We start from the raw sequence: 13,946 nt of genomic DNA, 5'->3' as shown, positions 1-13,946 counted from the left end.
ATTTTTATGAACCCGGGCATAAGAGAGGATTTAACGAGTCAAAAGGTTTTTAAAGTTCAAGAATTTTTCCTCTCTTTTAACATTACCTAACTGGACACAGAGCTACAGAAGTACTTACCGGATCACACAGTCCAACCACAGGTGAGTGTCATTCATTGTTTCATTATGAAGCTGAAGGCAGCAGCAAAACACCAGTTCCTACGGCCAATTCTGTCCTCTTCCTCAGTTTGCTCCTTCTCATCTTCACCATCTCCTGTTTCTATGTTCCGATCGTTTTCAATGCGCTCTGGTTCAAATTAAAAAGGCTAAATAACTGGCTCCAAAACATCACTGTTTTGGCTGGAGGAGCCAGGCAGTTGGACCATTACCACGTCATTTACCCAGAATGCATTGCAGTGTGAAAAACATGGAGACATCCCTGTGAAAATATTTTATTAAAATTTATAAAAACTAAATAACCTACAGTATTATTACTGTGTTGTTTTTACATTTGAGATAAATATTTCCCAAATAAGGTCTATTTTTATTACTGGTCGTAGTTCCCTTTAAATAACTGTCTCTTAATAAAGCCTTTCTGAGAGACTTGGGATGCTACAAACTATCCTGTCGCAGATTAGATTAATCAGTAAGTTCACCGAAATTGCAGGTTTTAGCTTTTATTTTTAAATCGCTGATAAAAGACTCAATGCTGTCACCCTGTCTTTGATTTCTGGATTAAACTTGTGTCGCTCCATTGCTCTGTTGTATAAGAGGTTGCAAATTTCACAGAATTTCCATTTCTAACTGTCTGGATCCTCCCTTGATTCTGCCGGTGTGATGATGGCTCCATCCTCGTCATGTACAGCAGCAGAATAGACAAATGAGCTCGATGCCGTCTGGACCCGTGATGTTGAGAAGAATATAAGCTGGCTTGTCATGGTGCGCAGCAGCAATAAAAATGCTGCACTCCCGTTCAAAAATGCGACAGTTTTTGGCCACAGTCTCATTGAAAACCACAGGGTTGGGTCTGTGAAAACCTCTGCCATCATATATCCAGGACATGTGCGCTCCAGGCAACAGGCATAGACTGACGATTCAGGGCAAAAGAAAAAAAAAATTCTTTGGAAGAACAGAAAATAAGGAGGAAAAAAAGCCTTTGAGTGACAGTTTTACAATCCCTTCTGACACCATATAAATGCTTGCTCTTTGCTCCTTGTAATAAAAATAGGACAGGCAACCAGTAGAGATTTCACTTAAAAGGAGTTTTAGTGATAAGAACCGTAGCTAATAGCTTGCACATACTAAGTACCTCAGACAGAGACGTTACATGCATACCACCTGTACGGCAACCGCTGTAGGACAAAATAATAATTTCACAAATGATAGTAAATGTCCGTACTCCAACATTATTTGTGGGTTATAATTGCAAAATAAGCGAAATGGCATGCCAGCACTCCTAAGCACTGCAAGCCACCATCCTGAAAATGGACAAGAATACTTTTTGAGGAGCATCTGATAAAGAAGAAATATGATTCTTCTTTTGTGAAGAACCATATTTTGTACGATTTTTCACAAAATACCCACGATTGTCAAATGGCGAAAAATGGAAATTGCAAAGTCATTATCCATGGGGGAGGATGGCCTGCAAAAAAATGTGATGCTCTCTCTATGACTCTTTTGTTACCTTTGGTTCCAAAAGTGTGGGGCGCGCCCCTAAAATGGGGTGGAAGGTTGGGCAGTGCCATTGCACGATGAAAAAAGATAAAACTCTCAGGGAGCTGTTCATGTTTTAACCCCATTTTGCACAATAAAATAACACTGACAATAAAGAAAACTCTCTTCAGAAAAAACAAAGCAGTTACACAAAAGTGTTTCACTGTAAAGATGGTTTGTAGTTTGTTTTGTTGCAACCTGAAGTGTGAAATAAACTTCAGCGGAGTTTGAAAACAAAATATGTGTATAGGTTTGTCTGGTTTAACAATGTGTGTGCCCAGTTGATTTTTTCCTTTCTTTTTTGGGGGGGATTTTATTGTAATCCATAGGGGGGCCCAGAAGAAAATCTTTGGGAACCACTGGCTTAAGGGTTTGATGCATACTGAAGCAGGATTGTTGTCGCCAGGTGACTTCCAGGTGGCCTGTGTATGTAAAGTGTGTGTGCAAATACCAATGTGCCCAGCAACATGGCCATGCATTGACTGTTTGGCTTCAGATGAAGTATGGGAGAGCCTTAAATCAGGTCTTCACACTTTTTGCACATTAACCAGAAAACAGAAATTGCTCCATCATTATGTCTTCTGAGGTGGAATATGAAGTAGTGTTTTACCACAGGTTTGGTTTACATACTATACCAAAGCAAAAAAAAAAGTTAATTCTTTCCATTGCGTATAGTGAGGGTGAGCCTCATGCTACTAAGATAACACTGTCTGGAGCCAGTGCACTCATTCAATGTCTACTACCTGCCATCAAATGAAACATGATGTATCTTAGAAGATGATTCACTTTCCATAGAATTATTTAATATATATTGGAATTAATCTATATGAACACATTTTAACAGCTTCATAGTGATTGCACTTAAATAATCATTAAAATCAGCCCCTGTGTCTTTCTTAGGAATGCAACCTTCACATTCACTAAATGTCATAAATTATATCATAAATGTTATGCTGTTTCATATAAACTGCAAACAAAAATAAGAGTAAAAAAATGACGGTCAGTACTGTTAGTGTAGATTCCCTGTTCTTAATGGCATGATAATGATAATAGCTTAAATAGAAGGCAACTGGAAAAAGAACCTCACATGTAAAATTATTTTTCATTTCTGATCATGGCTAGAAGGCTCTTAAGAAATATTCAATTATATAACAAGTGTAAATTTGCAAGTAAGAAAAAAGTCTCAAACACACAGCCAAGGAAACTCTTATTTGGTTTCAGAGAAAGAAAGTAAAATTTCTACAATTCCCCAATCAAATTGCCTGACACATATTTTAATTGAAAAACTATAGAAAGAACTAAAGATCAGTGTGCAAAGAAATAGTTTCCAAAACTTAAAGTAATGCATATTCAAAACTTATTTTTCCTCCTACATCCCAGGTTACTTGCATAACATCACAAGAACACTTTGTTAAAATAAAATTATGTATACAATTATCAGCTTTATTGAAAGTTTATTAAGAGTTTATTAGAAAGTTTATTACCTTCAAAAGTTCTGTTCCACATGTGTGAGGTTATCTCAGTACCGTTTGTCTTTGAGTATCCATTCTTCATGCCTTCATGTAACGCAATGGAATATAGCACCAAGGCATCATGGAATCCTTCAACAAACATGTTAACCTGACAGGATAGAAAATGTGCTAAGTCAAAAACAGGAGATGACCCAAATAGATTAGTTTAAGATTTTATTTCAAATACTTACTGTACTGGAAGTAAATACAGTAAAAATTGAAAATACAGCAATTATTATTGCAGTTAGTGGAGCTCCTGCATTTGTGTTCTGAGTTTATATTTGTCATCCATGTATGAACTTGTGAGAGTTATTACTGCTGGCTAAAACAACAGCAAAGATCAACTAAGTTTCCATTTAACCAAAAACAAACATGATCTTGGCCTTCCTGAACCCTAACTGATGACAGGAACCTTATGAATAATGCAAGGACACACAAAACAACCACTCCAAATTATTTTAGGTTTAGGATGGGTGCTGGCCATATAATTAGAATATCATGAAAATGTTTATTTAAATTAGTAATTTCATTAAAAAGTGAAACTTGTACATTATATTCATTTAATACACACATTATACATATATTTCAAATGTTTTTTTGTCATGCAAATTTGGTTGGAGTGTCATCGTTCCAGCCAAATTTGCAGTACTGTAATTCCGTCACACTTTGTGCCATCTGAAAAATTGCAACCATTTCTAAATTTGGAGACGTTGTGCCAGTATATATATATATATATATATATACTGGCACTTTGGGGTGGGAATTTCACTCCCACCCACACCGTGGCAGGGAGTGAAATTGGGTTAATTTCACCCCCTGCCACGGGAGTCTATTAAAATGGGCACTATTTTAATATGATGGTAAATTGCGAAAATAACTTGCTAGATATTGAAAGTTCCTGTTGTTATGGATAAATGGCAAATATATTTACTCAAAGGACATTTAAAGAACTGAATTAAAGTAAACAACAATATTTCTCATCCATTTTATTTTAAGACATAAAGGGTTAATGTTGATTATTATTACTGAACTAATGAAATCCGAATTCAGTATCTCAGAAAATTAGAATATTACTTATGGACAGTACAAAAAAAGTTTTTTTTTTTTTTTTTTGGGAAATGTTGGCCAACTGAACAGTATGAACATAAAAAGTAAAAAATTATGAGGATGTACAGCACTCAGTAATTAGCTGAGACTCCTTTTCACCAATTCAGCGTGACATGGAGTCCATCAGTCTGTGGCACTGATGGACTCCATGTCCATCAGTGCCAACCTGGGCTCTCATGTCCATCTTATGAGAGCCCAGGTTGCTCTGATAGTGACCTTCAGTTCTTCTGAATTGTTGAATCTGGAGTAGCTTCCTCTTCACAATACCCCATAGGTTTTCTATGGGGTTAAGGTCAGACGAGTTTGCTGGCTAATTAGCCCTTTCATGCATGAATTATGATCCAGTAAGTCAGGATTTTTTTCCAAAGTAATTTTGATTTTCCCAGGGCATAAAAATAAGGTGGGAAGAAAAATTTGTAAAATTTTCTTCTTATTTGTCCACTTAGGTGAACAACATGTGTGTACGTCTTTTCAACTAATGAAATGCTGTATATTATAATGTGAATATACTTTGACATTAGTTAATAGAATGCATAAATATCGAACATTGTATTCAACTCTCATCCTACTCTAATGTTCATTACTGTCTGATCCCTTAATTCAGTCCGTCTCATTCAACCGCTTGATCTCATTTTTAGTCTTATTTTTGCTCCTTCTGAAGCAGTATGATTTTATTATGGACATTTTTAATTTTATAAAACTAACAACATTGAATATGAGACTTCAGCCATTCTGTTGTTTTCTGTTGTTTTCTGTACCATAACAGTACTGTCTCTTCAGTTTCAGACTTATATCAAGGCTATGTTGTATGAAAATGCGCAAAGCACCCAGGTTGCAAACAACACATTGGATGCAGATGTATTTAGTTTTGTCTGTGGGCTGGATGTTGATATTTTTAATTGCAGGGTCAGTGTTCTCCAGACCTCAGCCTGATCTCATGGGGTGTCTTAGACCAATGGTGTCCAAAATCAGTCATGGAGGGTCAGCATCCTGTATGTGTTAGTTCTCTCCCTGGTTCAACACACCTGGATCAAATGGTGGCTCATTAGGGACCTCAGGAGAAATGCTGAGGAGGAAGTTACTACTACTGGGCAGAGAACTAAAACATGCAGGATGCTGGCCCTCATGGGCCAACTTTGGACACCACTGCTTTAGTCACCGGTCTGCATTTCAACGGTGATGGGATGGCACTGGTACTGTTGAGCGTGTCTGGATGGAATCTTCATTTATTAGCACACAAGCTACAGATTCCTTGAAATGTAAAATATTCACCTTCTCCAAAAAGTGGAAAAAACACTTAGTATGATGTTAAGAAGAAGACCTGGTTCTGATGATCAATACATTCTTGATCTTGAGTATCTTTTTTATGATATTCTAATTTTATGGCCAGTATTCAGTATATTGAAGTATTCCGTATTTGTTTATACCAAACACTAAGCATATTAAAATGATTAGAAAAATAACAAATTAAATATATATTATTAAATAAACTTGAAGTATTCTGGAACAAGACAAAGTCTCCAACGTCAGTTCTTTCATGTGCAATCTTGATTTACTCCCCAACCTTAGTGAGTATTGGATAAGTATGATTGAATTAAATTATCTAGCATGATTGCCTGCTTCAACAATTATTGAGTTAGGTCATTACACTTACAAGATGAGTGAGTGAGTGAATAAATGTACTTTTTTAATCCCAGAGAGAGATTCTTTCAGTGCTTAAAAGCCTGTCAGTGCTTTTTATCAACAACGGTACAATGCAATGAGGCAGATTCTGCTGGAGGTTATCATCTTCTCCGTCACTACATGCATTTTTAGCAAACTCAACAAATCAATACAATCAACTGTACACTCCTTAAAGATGAGAGATTGTTGCAAAGTCAAATCAGTGATTCAATACAATAATCTGAGCTTCCTTAGATAATGAACTGGACTTGACTGAACTTGAACTTCTAATTTAGTAAATTATTCAATGAAACTGCTGCTCTTTGATGCAGCAGAGAATCAGAAAAGTACTCCCCATTATTCACCAGGACAAAAGTTTGCCTCTCTGCTCATGACATACCTCTTTAATGCATTCCAAGAAAACTTCACCCCAGCTTCATCAAGCGCTATGAAATTTAATCCATCAGTTCCACAGATGCTTATCTCCATCTCCCTGCCACTATTTGTCAATGTTCCATGTTTCTCAGATCAAATCAGTCCATCCTTGGATGATGTTTTCAACAATGCAATGGTTGCCATCCATCTGACTTCTGGCTGCCTCCACTCTCCTCTTTCCTTATCCTGTCATCTTTATCCTCCTTCAAGCAACCTGTCTTCACTCCAGCAACCTTTCTAAGTCCATGCTCCAGTCTTCTCATTTCAAGCATCCAGCATCTTCTGTCACTCTTCTCCAAGCCTCATTGCACCATCTGATCAACCATCAAGCCAAAGGCCTCCGATTCCACTCACTCCTCCCTGGCTTTCATCTATCTTTTCACCTTGATTCACTTTCAGCTCAATTTCTCAGTGAAGAGAGGGAGAAGTGGTGCATGATTATGCAGATTTTCTGCGGTGTTCTAGAATTGTGTTCTGCCTGTAGGTTTAGAGGAAGTGAACAAAGCCTTTCAGTCTGTGTTGGCCATATTTCCAAATACTGAATTAACATTTACAGCTGCCTTGTTCAGATCAGCATTTTTCTCCTCGCTGTGGGGGATGGCTCTTTACAACGCAGGCAATTTCTGGTAAGCTTCATAGCATCAAACCAATGGCATACATACGTCTCACAGGTAAACATTAATGACTGAACATAGTCCATGCCTCAAACAAGCAATTGTTTCTCAAGATCCAAACTTTCTGTCTGAAGCAAAACATGAAACAAGGGGCTGGTTTTGGCCAGGACAGAATTAACAACAGTAAAGACAACAGCCACTGCAGCTAATAGCAAACAGTTATGGGCACCTCTTATCAGAGCAGTATTTCTCCTTCATTACTAGTCACAAATCTTGGTATCAAAGTGAGCCCAGCTCACTTTTGAATCTCATATCAACCTCCTCTGCAAGACCTCCTTCTACAAAACATTTCCAAAATCCGTCCCATTCTCTCCTTCTCAGACACTGAAAAACTGCTCCATGCCTTTGTCTCCTTCAGACTGGACTACTACAATTCACTTCTCATTGGGATTCCTAGCAAGAGCCTGCAGAGGCTCAAGTACATCTAAAACTCTGCAGCTAGGAACCTGATGAGAGAGCGCAAAAATGACCACATCACTTCTTCTTGTACTGTTTTGATTGTTGATTCTGTGTTGCATGACTTTGTGTTTATGATGTAAAGCACTTTGAAATGCCTTGCTTCTGAAATAAAAAAATTGATTGATTCTTCCATCCATCCATTTTCTGTACACCCTTGTCCCTTAGCGGGGTCGGAGGGTTGCTGGTGCTGATCTCCAGCTAACGTTCCAGGCGAGAGGCGAGGTACACCCTGGACAGGTCACCAGTCTGTCGCAGGACAACACAGAGAGACAGGACAAACAACCATGCACACACACACACACACACACACACCTAGGGAGAATTTGGAGAGGCCAATTAACCTGACAGTCATGTTTTTGGACTGTGGGAGGAAGCCGGAGTACCCGAAGAGAACCCAAGCATGCACAGGAAGAACATGCAAACTCCATGCAAAAAGACCTGGGCCAGGAATTGAACCCAGAACCTTCTTGCTACAAGGCAACAGTGCTACCAACTGCGTCACTGTGCAGCCCTGATTGATTCTTGTTTTTTCAAATTTACTTTTTTTATTGTGACATAAATGAAAGACAAGTGTTAGAAATGAGTGTGCAAAAAAGACAATAGAGAAAAGAAAAAAAGAAAAAGAGAAATAGAAGAGTCCAGTGTGGTACCTGGGTACTTGTAGTGTTGTTGATATGATAAAGGAAAAGGGAAGATAATGTTAAAATTACTGATCAAGTAATATAGCATTACTACTACTAGAAAAACAACAACAAAAAAAAACCTAATAACAAATAACAATGTCAGCTATAATAACTAGAGGCTGTCTGCCCCTGAGGCCAAAGATCAGAAGGCGCATCACAGTGAACCCAGACAACAACCAAACCAAACCATCAGTGCAGAGGTCACCACTCAGCCCATGTCAGAAATGACAATGAAAGGCCCACCTTGTGTCCTGTGTTTTAAACGTTTTGATGCAGCCCTAGTCTTGTGTTATGCAATTAAAAGAAAGAGATGGCAAAATGGGATGTGATCCCGGCTTAGACCACGCTTACCCTATAATTTGTGTATTCCGCCTCTTTTTTAAAAAAATTTTGTTTATTCATTCATTTTTTGTGTTTATCTTAAGTTTTCTTTCATGATGTCATTGGAATAAAATAAAAATAAAACAAGAAAAAAGAAACTTAACAAAATATCCTTAGTTGGCTAACAGTAAGCTTGATGGAGCACAGTAGACAGAGGTCTGGGACCCCACCCCAACGATTTCCCTATATTCCCTCTCTCCAGTGGCCTATACCAGAGCAGATGGCACCATACCATACCAACTTTATTTATAAAGCACTTTAAAACAACCACAGCTGATACAAAATGCTGTACATTAAAACACAACATAATTAAAAAAAACAAAAATAAAAAAATAAAAACTCTTACAGTTTAAAAACAGACAAACAAACATATAATTTAAAACTAGATCCTGCTGGAGTTGAAAGCCAAATAAAATAGATGGGTTTTAAGACGAGCTTTAAAAGTGGACAGTGAAGGGGCCTCTCTAACCTGCAAAGGCAAGTCGTTCCATAACTTAGGAGCCATGACAGAGAAAGCCCTGTCCCCTCTGAGCTTCCTTCTTGATCTCGGTACCTCCAAGAGCAGCTGATCTGTGGACCTGAGAGACCAATAGGGTATGTAGGGGTGAAGAAGCTCAGAGAGGTAAGCCGGGGCAAAATTATGCAGTGATTTAAAAACAAACATAAGAATTTTAAAATGAATTCTAAAATATACAGGCAGCCAGTGAAGTGAGGCCAGGACAGGGGTCACTTGCTCTCTCTTTTGAGTTCCTGTCTAAAGTCATGCAGCAGCATTCTGATCCAGCTGCAGACGTGAGAGCAGCGACTGACTGACTCCCAGATAAAGTGAGTTACAGTAATCCAATCGAGTCGAAATAAAAGCGTGGATCACTGTTTCAAAATGCTGCCTGGAAAGAAAAGATTTCACTGATGCCAATCGCTTTAAATGATAAAAAGTGGACTTAACCACGAATCTGATTTGGCTGTTCAATTTGAAATCACTGTCCATCTTAAAACCAAGATTAGTAATAACAGGTTTAAAATATACCTCCAAGGACAACAGAGGAGGACTCACAGGAGCCACTGGGTCCAAACACCATCACCTCTGTTTTCTTTTCATTAAAATTTAAAAAGTTCAAGGCCAAACAAGCTTTAATATCACCTNCAAACACCATCACCTCTGTTTTCTTTTCATTAAAATTAAAAACGTTCAAGGCCAAACAAGCTTTGAACTTCTAGACATGCCAGGAGATGTTTGATGGAATGTACATGAGGACAGAACCCAGAGGCAGTAAATATAGAGAGAAAAGCAGTGGGCCCAGAATTGAGCCCTGCGGTTCACCAGCAGATGATTCAGAGTCACTAATATTCACAGAAATTGTTCTGTCCTCCAGGAACCATTTAAGAACAGTGCCACCAATAGCTACAATGTGCTGTAATCGCGATATTAAAATGTTGTGGTCTACTGTATCAAAGGCATCAGTTAGGTCAAGTAAAATCAGAACATGTTGACCAAAATCACATGCAAGAAGGATGTCATTAAAAACTCTTATTAAAGCAGATTCTGTGCTATGAAGAGTTTTAAAACCTGACTGAAAAACCTCCAGAATGCCATTTTCACCAAAGGATGACATACTCAAGCTGACATTATTATCAGTGATAATAATAGTACAAAACAGCAACAACCATAATAATTATAGTAATATTCAACAATAATCGAAGAACAAACACAACAGTTGGATGAATTCAGTGCAAGAAAATACTGTGAATGTGTGTGTTTGTGTGTGAGGTAAAACAATAATCTGTTATGTCTATCCAGAAACTGATTCTGAAAAAAACATTGATTTAATTAGCTGGTTAATAAAAACTTCATTAGAAGGTATGTAAGTAAAAGTGTATTTTAATAGTATTTAAATTGTATTACAGTACAATTTAAAGTGTACTAACTACTAAGTGTACTTTCATGTACTTTTTTGGAACAATTTGTTATACTTAGTATACTTTAAGTATATTGTTTTTTATGTATTATAAACATGCTTGATTAGTATATTTTGAGTGTACTATTTTTGTGATTGAATTACATTTAAAATATATTTATAATTTAAGTATATTAGTATTACATATTTCATATATTAGTAGTGTGATCACAGTATTCTACAATTATACTTTTGTATTATAATTGCTAGTGAAGTACACTTTTTATTTACTTAATGTCTTTCATTATTCTGCTTTGCCACTTTGTACATTACATGCTTCATACACACTACAGTACAGTATATTAGACTACCAGAAGACAGAAGGATCAATTACAACACACTTTCCAAGTTAAACAAATTACATTGTGTATTCAATATATTCACATTTTTCAAGAGCACATTGCCAATATACNACAGAAGGATCAATTACAACACACTTTCCAAGTTAAACAAATTACATTGTGTATTCAATATATTCACATTTTTCAAGAGCACATTGCCAATATACCATCACAAAATTGTACAAATTGTCAATATATTAAAAATGTACAGACAACGTGCTTAAGAAAATCAGCACAATAAAACAATTGGTACACTTTAGAGGAAATGTGAAAAATATTTCACCAAGGAGAGAGTATTGTTTCAATTTAATGCCATGGTATTCCAGTATTACTGCAGACAAACTGACATTTCTCTTTCCTAAGAACAGTGAGGATCAGTGACAGAACATTCCCATTCACTGCACCACTGCACTTTACAGAAACCTACGAAAAGTACAATAAAGCAATTAAACAGAGAAAGCATTTGTATTTTAAAGAGTACAGAAAAACGGCAAAGAAAAAAGTATGACTTACAATTTTAAGATGTTGTGGACTCGCTATGTATGTGACATCATCAGAACTGATGATGATTGGGACCAGATGCCTGAGGTGAAAAATCATTTCTGGGTGTCTTCTTTGCCTGTATAAGTTAAAAGTAGATAAATAGTCAGCAGTATCATAAAATCAGTTGATGTTGGGATCAACTATGAAGTCGTTTTAAATGTGGACCTAAGGGAGACAAACTACCTTAAAATCTTTCCATCCATGATCTGAACACGCTGATCCTTGCAGGGTGGTGAGGGCGGCTGGTGGTGCCCATCTCCAGTAGTCATCAGATGAGAGGCGGGGTTCACCCTGGAAAGGTCACCAGTCCATCACTGGGCCCTGAAAACTAACAATAAACAACATGTATGAAAGAAAAATGTTAGATCAACAAGGATAATAAATTCTGTCCAATTATTTTAAAATCAAATCATGTTTATTAAGAACTTAGTGTTGGTTACACACCAGTTTTTGCTGTGTGTGTGTATATATATATATATATATATATATGTGTGTGTATGTATGTATATATATAAAAATAGCCTTCCACCATGAAGACGATGTGGAGGTTCATCCTCAGAACAGGTTGTTGTTCTGGTGGAGCCAGAGCCTCTTCTGAGACAGGAAAGTCTTTAGGTTTTCTAATTCCTGATCCCTGGCTTCCTCTTTCATCTTCATTTGCTTGGACTGCAAAAATATGTTGAAGATAAAAACAATGATGAATTAGTTATAACAACAGCCTCACAATATCAAAGTGTCTTTGGCATACTTAGCTTAATTAAAACCAGTTTATGAAGAAAACTATATTAAGTCGCAACAAACAGAGCCTCCATGCAGTTATAACATGAAGTTGAATGATTGTTATAGTAATAATCATAAAAATCACAATAAAACTGATAAAATATTTCTGAAACCAACGTAAGTTTGTTTATATATGCTTTTTATACGTAATACTTTTTTATACTTTTTATGCTTTTTATACGTACTTTTTATAATTAAATGAAGATAATTAGCATTTTTAAGCAAACTTACCACCAGCTAGCAACACGTAAGCAGCCTTCATTCCTTCGGGCTCCTTCCAGGACCCACATTTCATTTCCATCCAGTTCTTGTCCAGTTGTGTTGTCGTCTAACTCAGACTAGGATGTCACCAGCTTAAATTTACCAAAACTACTAACTATTATCAAGGTCCTCTCTAATTTTGAGGCAACATTATGTGAGTAAAAATGGTGAATTTGGACAGCATCTGTTACCTTCACTGGCTTCATGGCTTTTCTTCTTTTTATGGTGCTTTTCAAAAAACCTGAAAGTGTGCATTACTGCCACCATCTGGTCTGGAGTGTGAACTGGAGCTAATGCTGTTCACTTATACATCCATTACATAACAATGCCGTTACATCATACATTTGAAAATGAATTGGGTAAAGACATCTTCCATGTTTTAAAAAACTGAAAACAACAGATCATATTTAAAGAGATGTAAAACTGAAGATACCTGTTACATTTAATGTTAAGGACAAGTATTGTTTTTGTTGTAGAAACTCTGTCACTAAATTGTCAATGTTTAATATTTTGAGGCATGAACACATTATTTACTTTGTTAAAGAATATTACATCAAGTTCCACTATAAGGATTATATTTTTTTTATTCTTCGACATTTTAAAAGATCATTAAGGCACCTAAAAAGGTATACTCTATTAGCATTTAGTATACAATCGGATGTAATTTAAAATAAATTAAAATTTCAGTGTATTTAGTAATTTACTTTTCAAGTAAGCATTAAGTGAATTTTAAAAAATTATATTTTGAGCATTTATTTTAAAATATACACAACATTTTTTAAAACCATATTGTTTCACTTGAGCAAATACATATTTTGTTCCCTTAAAGTATACTTTTATTTAATGTATTTCTTAAAAGTGTATTTTGATAAAATTATATTTAAGTGTGTTTAAAGTTATGATGTCAAAATTGGTACAAGCATACTTTTTAGTATACTTTGTATATATTTATAGAACACTTAATACTTAGTGTACTTAAACTTACAAATGTAAGTATATTTGAAATATACTATATATATTTTTCACTAGGGTAAATAAAATCTATTATTATTATTATTATATTATTATTATAGCTTCAATGTTTATTACCCCATAATACTTCAAGGTCATCCAAGTTTCAGTGTAAATAACATAATAAGTACATGATCAATGAAACCATGAACCAAACTCCTGATGACCCAGTCTGAGAGGGCTGGTGAGTTCCCACCTGGTGAGTGAGCCCTGGAAAGTAGGGAGAGATTCCTACCAGAGCAGAAGGTAGTGCCTGCAGCGGACCCTTCACGTTCCCAGGAATCATAGGTCACTATTCCAGGACTTGGGGGCTTGAAGTTTAATTCAAAGCTAATTGCACAAATCACCATCAAGTGTGGTATATAACAAGGTGACACTTTTGGTCATTGCTTTGCATAGGTTGGAACCTTTGGACTTAAGTCATTACAAGGGGTGGCTATAGACACTGGTT

General features: G+C 36.3%; 1 protein-coding gene and 2 long non-coding RNA genes across 4 annotated transcripts in view; all 3 read right to left on the bottom strand.

The window, feature by feature from the left end:
• npr3 (natriuretic peptide receptor 3) overlaps positions 1-13,946 on the bottom strand; it is a 93,574-nt gene that overhangs the window by 24,467 nt on the left and 55,161 nt on the right. For both annotated transcript variants that reach the window (XM_007542430.2, XM_016666281.1), the window contains exon 4: positions 3,177-3,312. In XM_007542430.2, the coding sequence (XP_007542492.1) occupies positions 3,177-3,312 (136 nt within the window). The remainder of the gene's footprint in view (positions 1-3,176; positions 3,313-13,946) is intronic.
• On the bottom strand, positions 10,696-11,668 carry LOC107834621 (uncharacterized). The gene is made up of 3 exons (XR_001660427.1): positions 11,627-11,668; positions 11,414-11,519; positions 10,696-11,323 (listed from the first exon to the last, which is right to left on the bottom strand). It is a non-coding gene; the product is annotated as an uncharacterized LOC107834621 (long non-coding RNA).
• On the bottom strand, positions 11,932-13,071 carry LOC107834622 (uncharacterized). The gene is made up of 2 exons (XR_001660428.1): positions 12,455-13,071; positions 11,932-12,109 (listed from the first exon to the last, which is right to left on the bottom strand). It is a non-coding gene; the product is annotated as an uncharacterized LOC107834622 (long non-coding RNA).

The sequence above is a fragment of the Poecilia formosa genome, unplaced genomic scaffold, assembly GCF_000485575.1.
Source record: "Poecilia formosa unplaced genomic scaffold, Poecilia_formosa-5.1.2 Scaffold692, whole genome shotgun sequence".
Taxonomy (NCBI): Eukaryota; Metazoa; Chordata; class Actinopteri; order Cyprinodontiformes; family Poeciliidae; genus Poecilia; species Poecilia formosa.
Note: the sequence above shows the minus strand (reverse complement) of the source record. Positions and strands in the feature narration are given on the sequence as shown.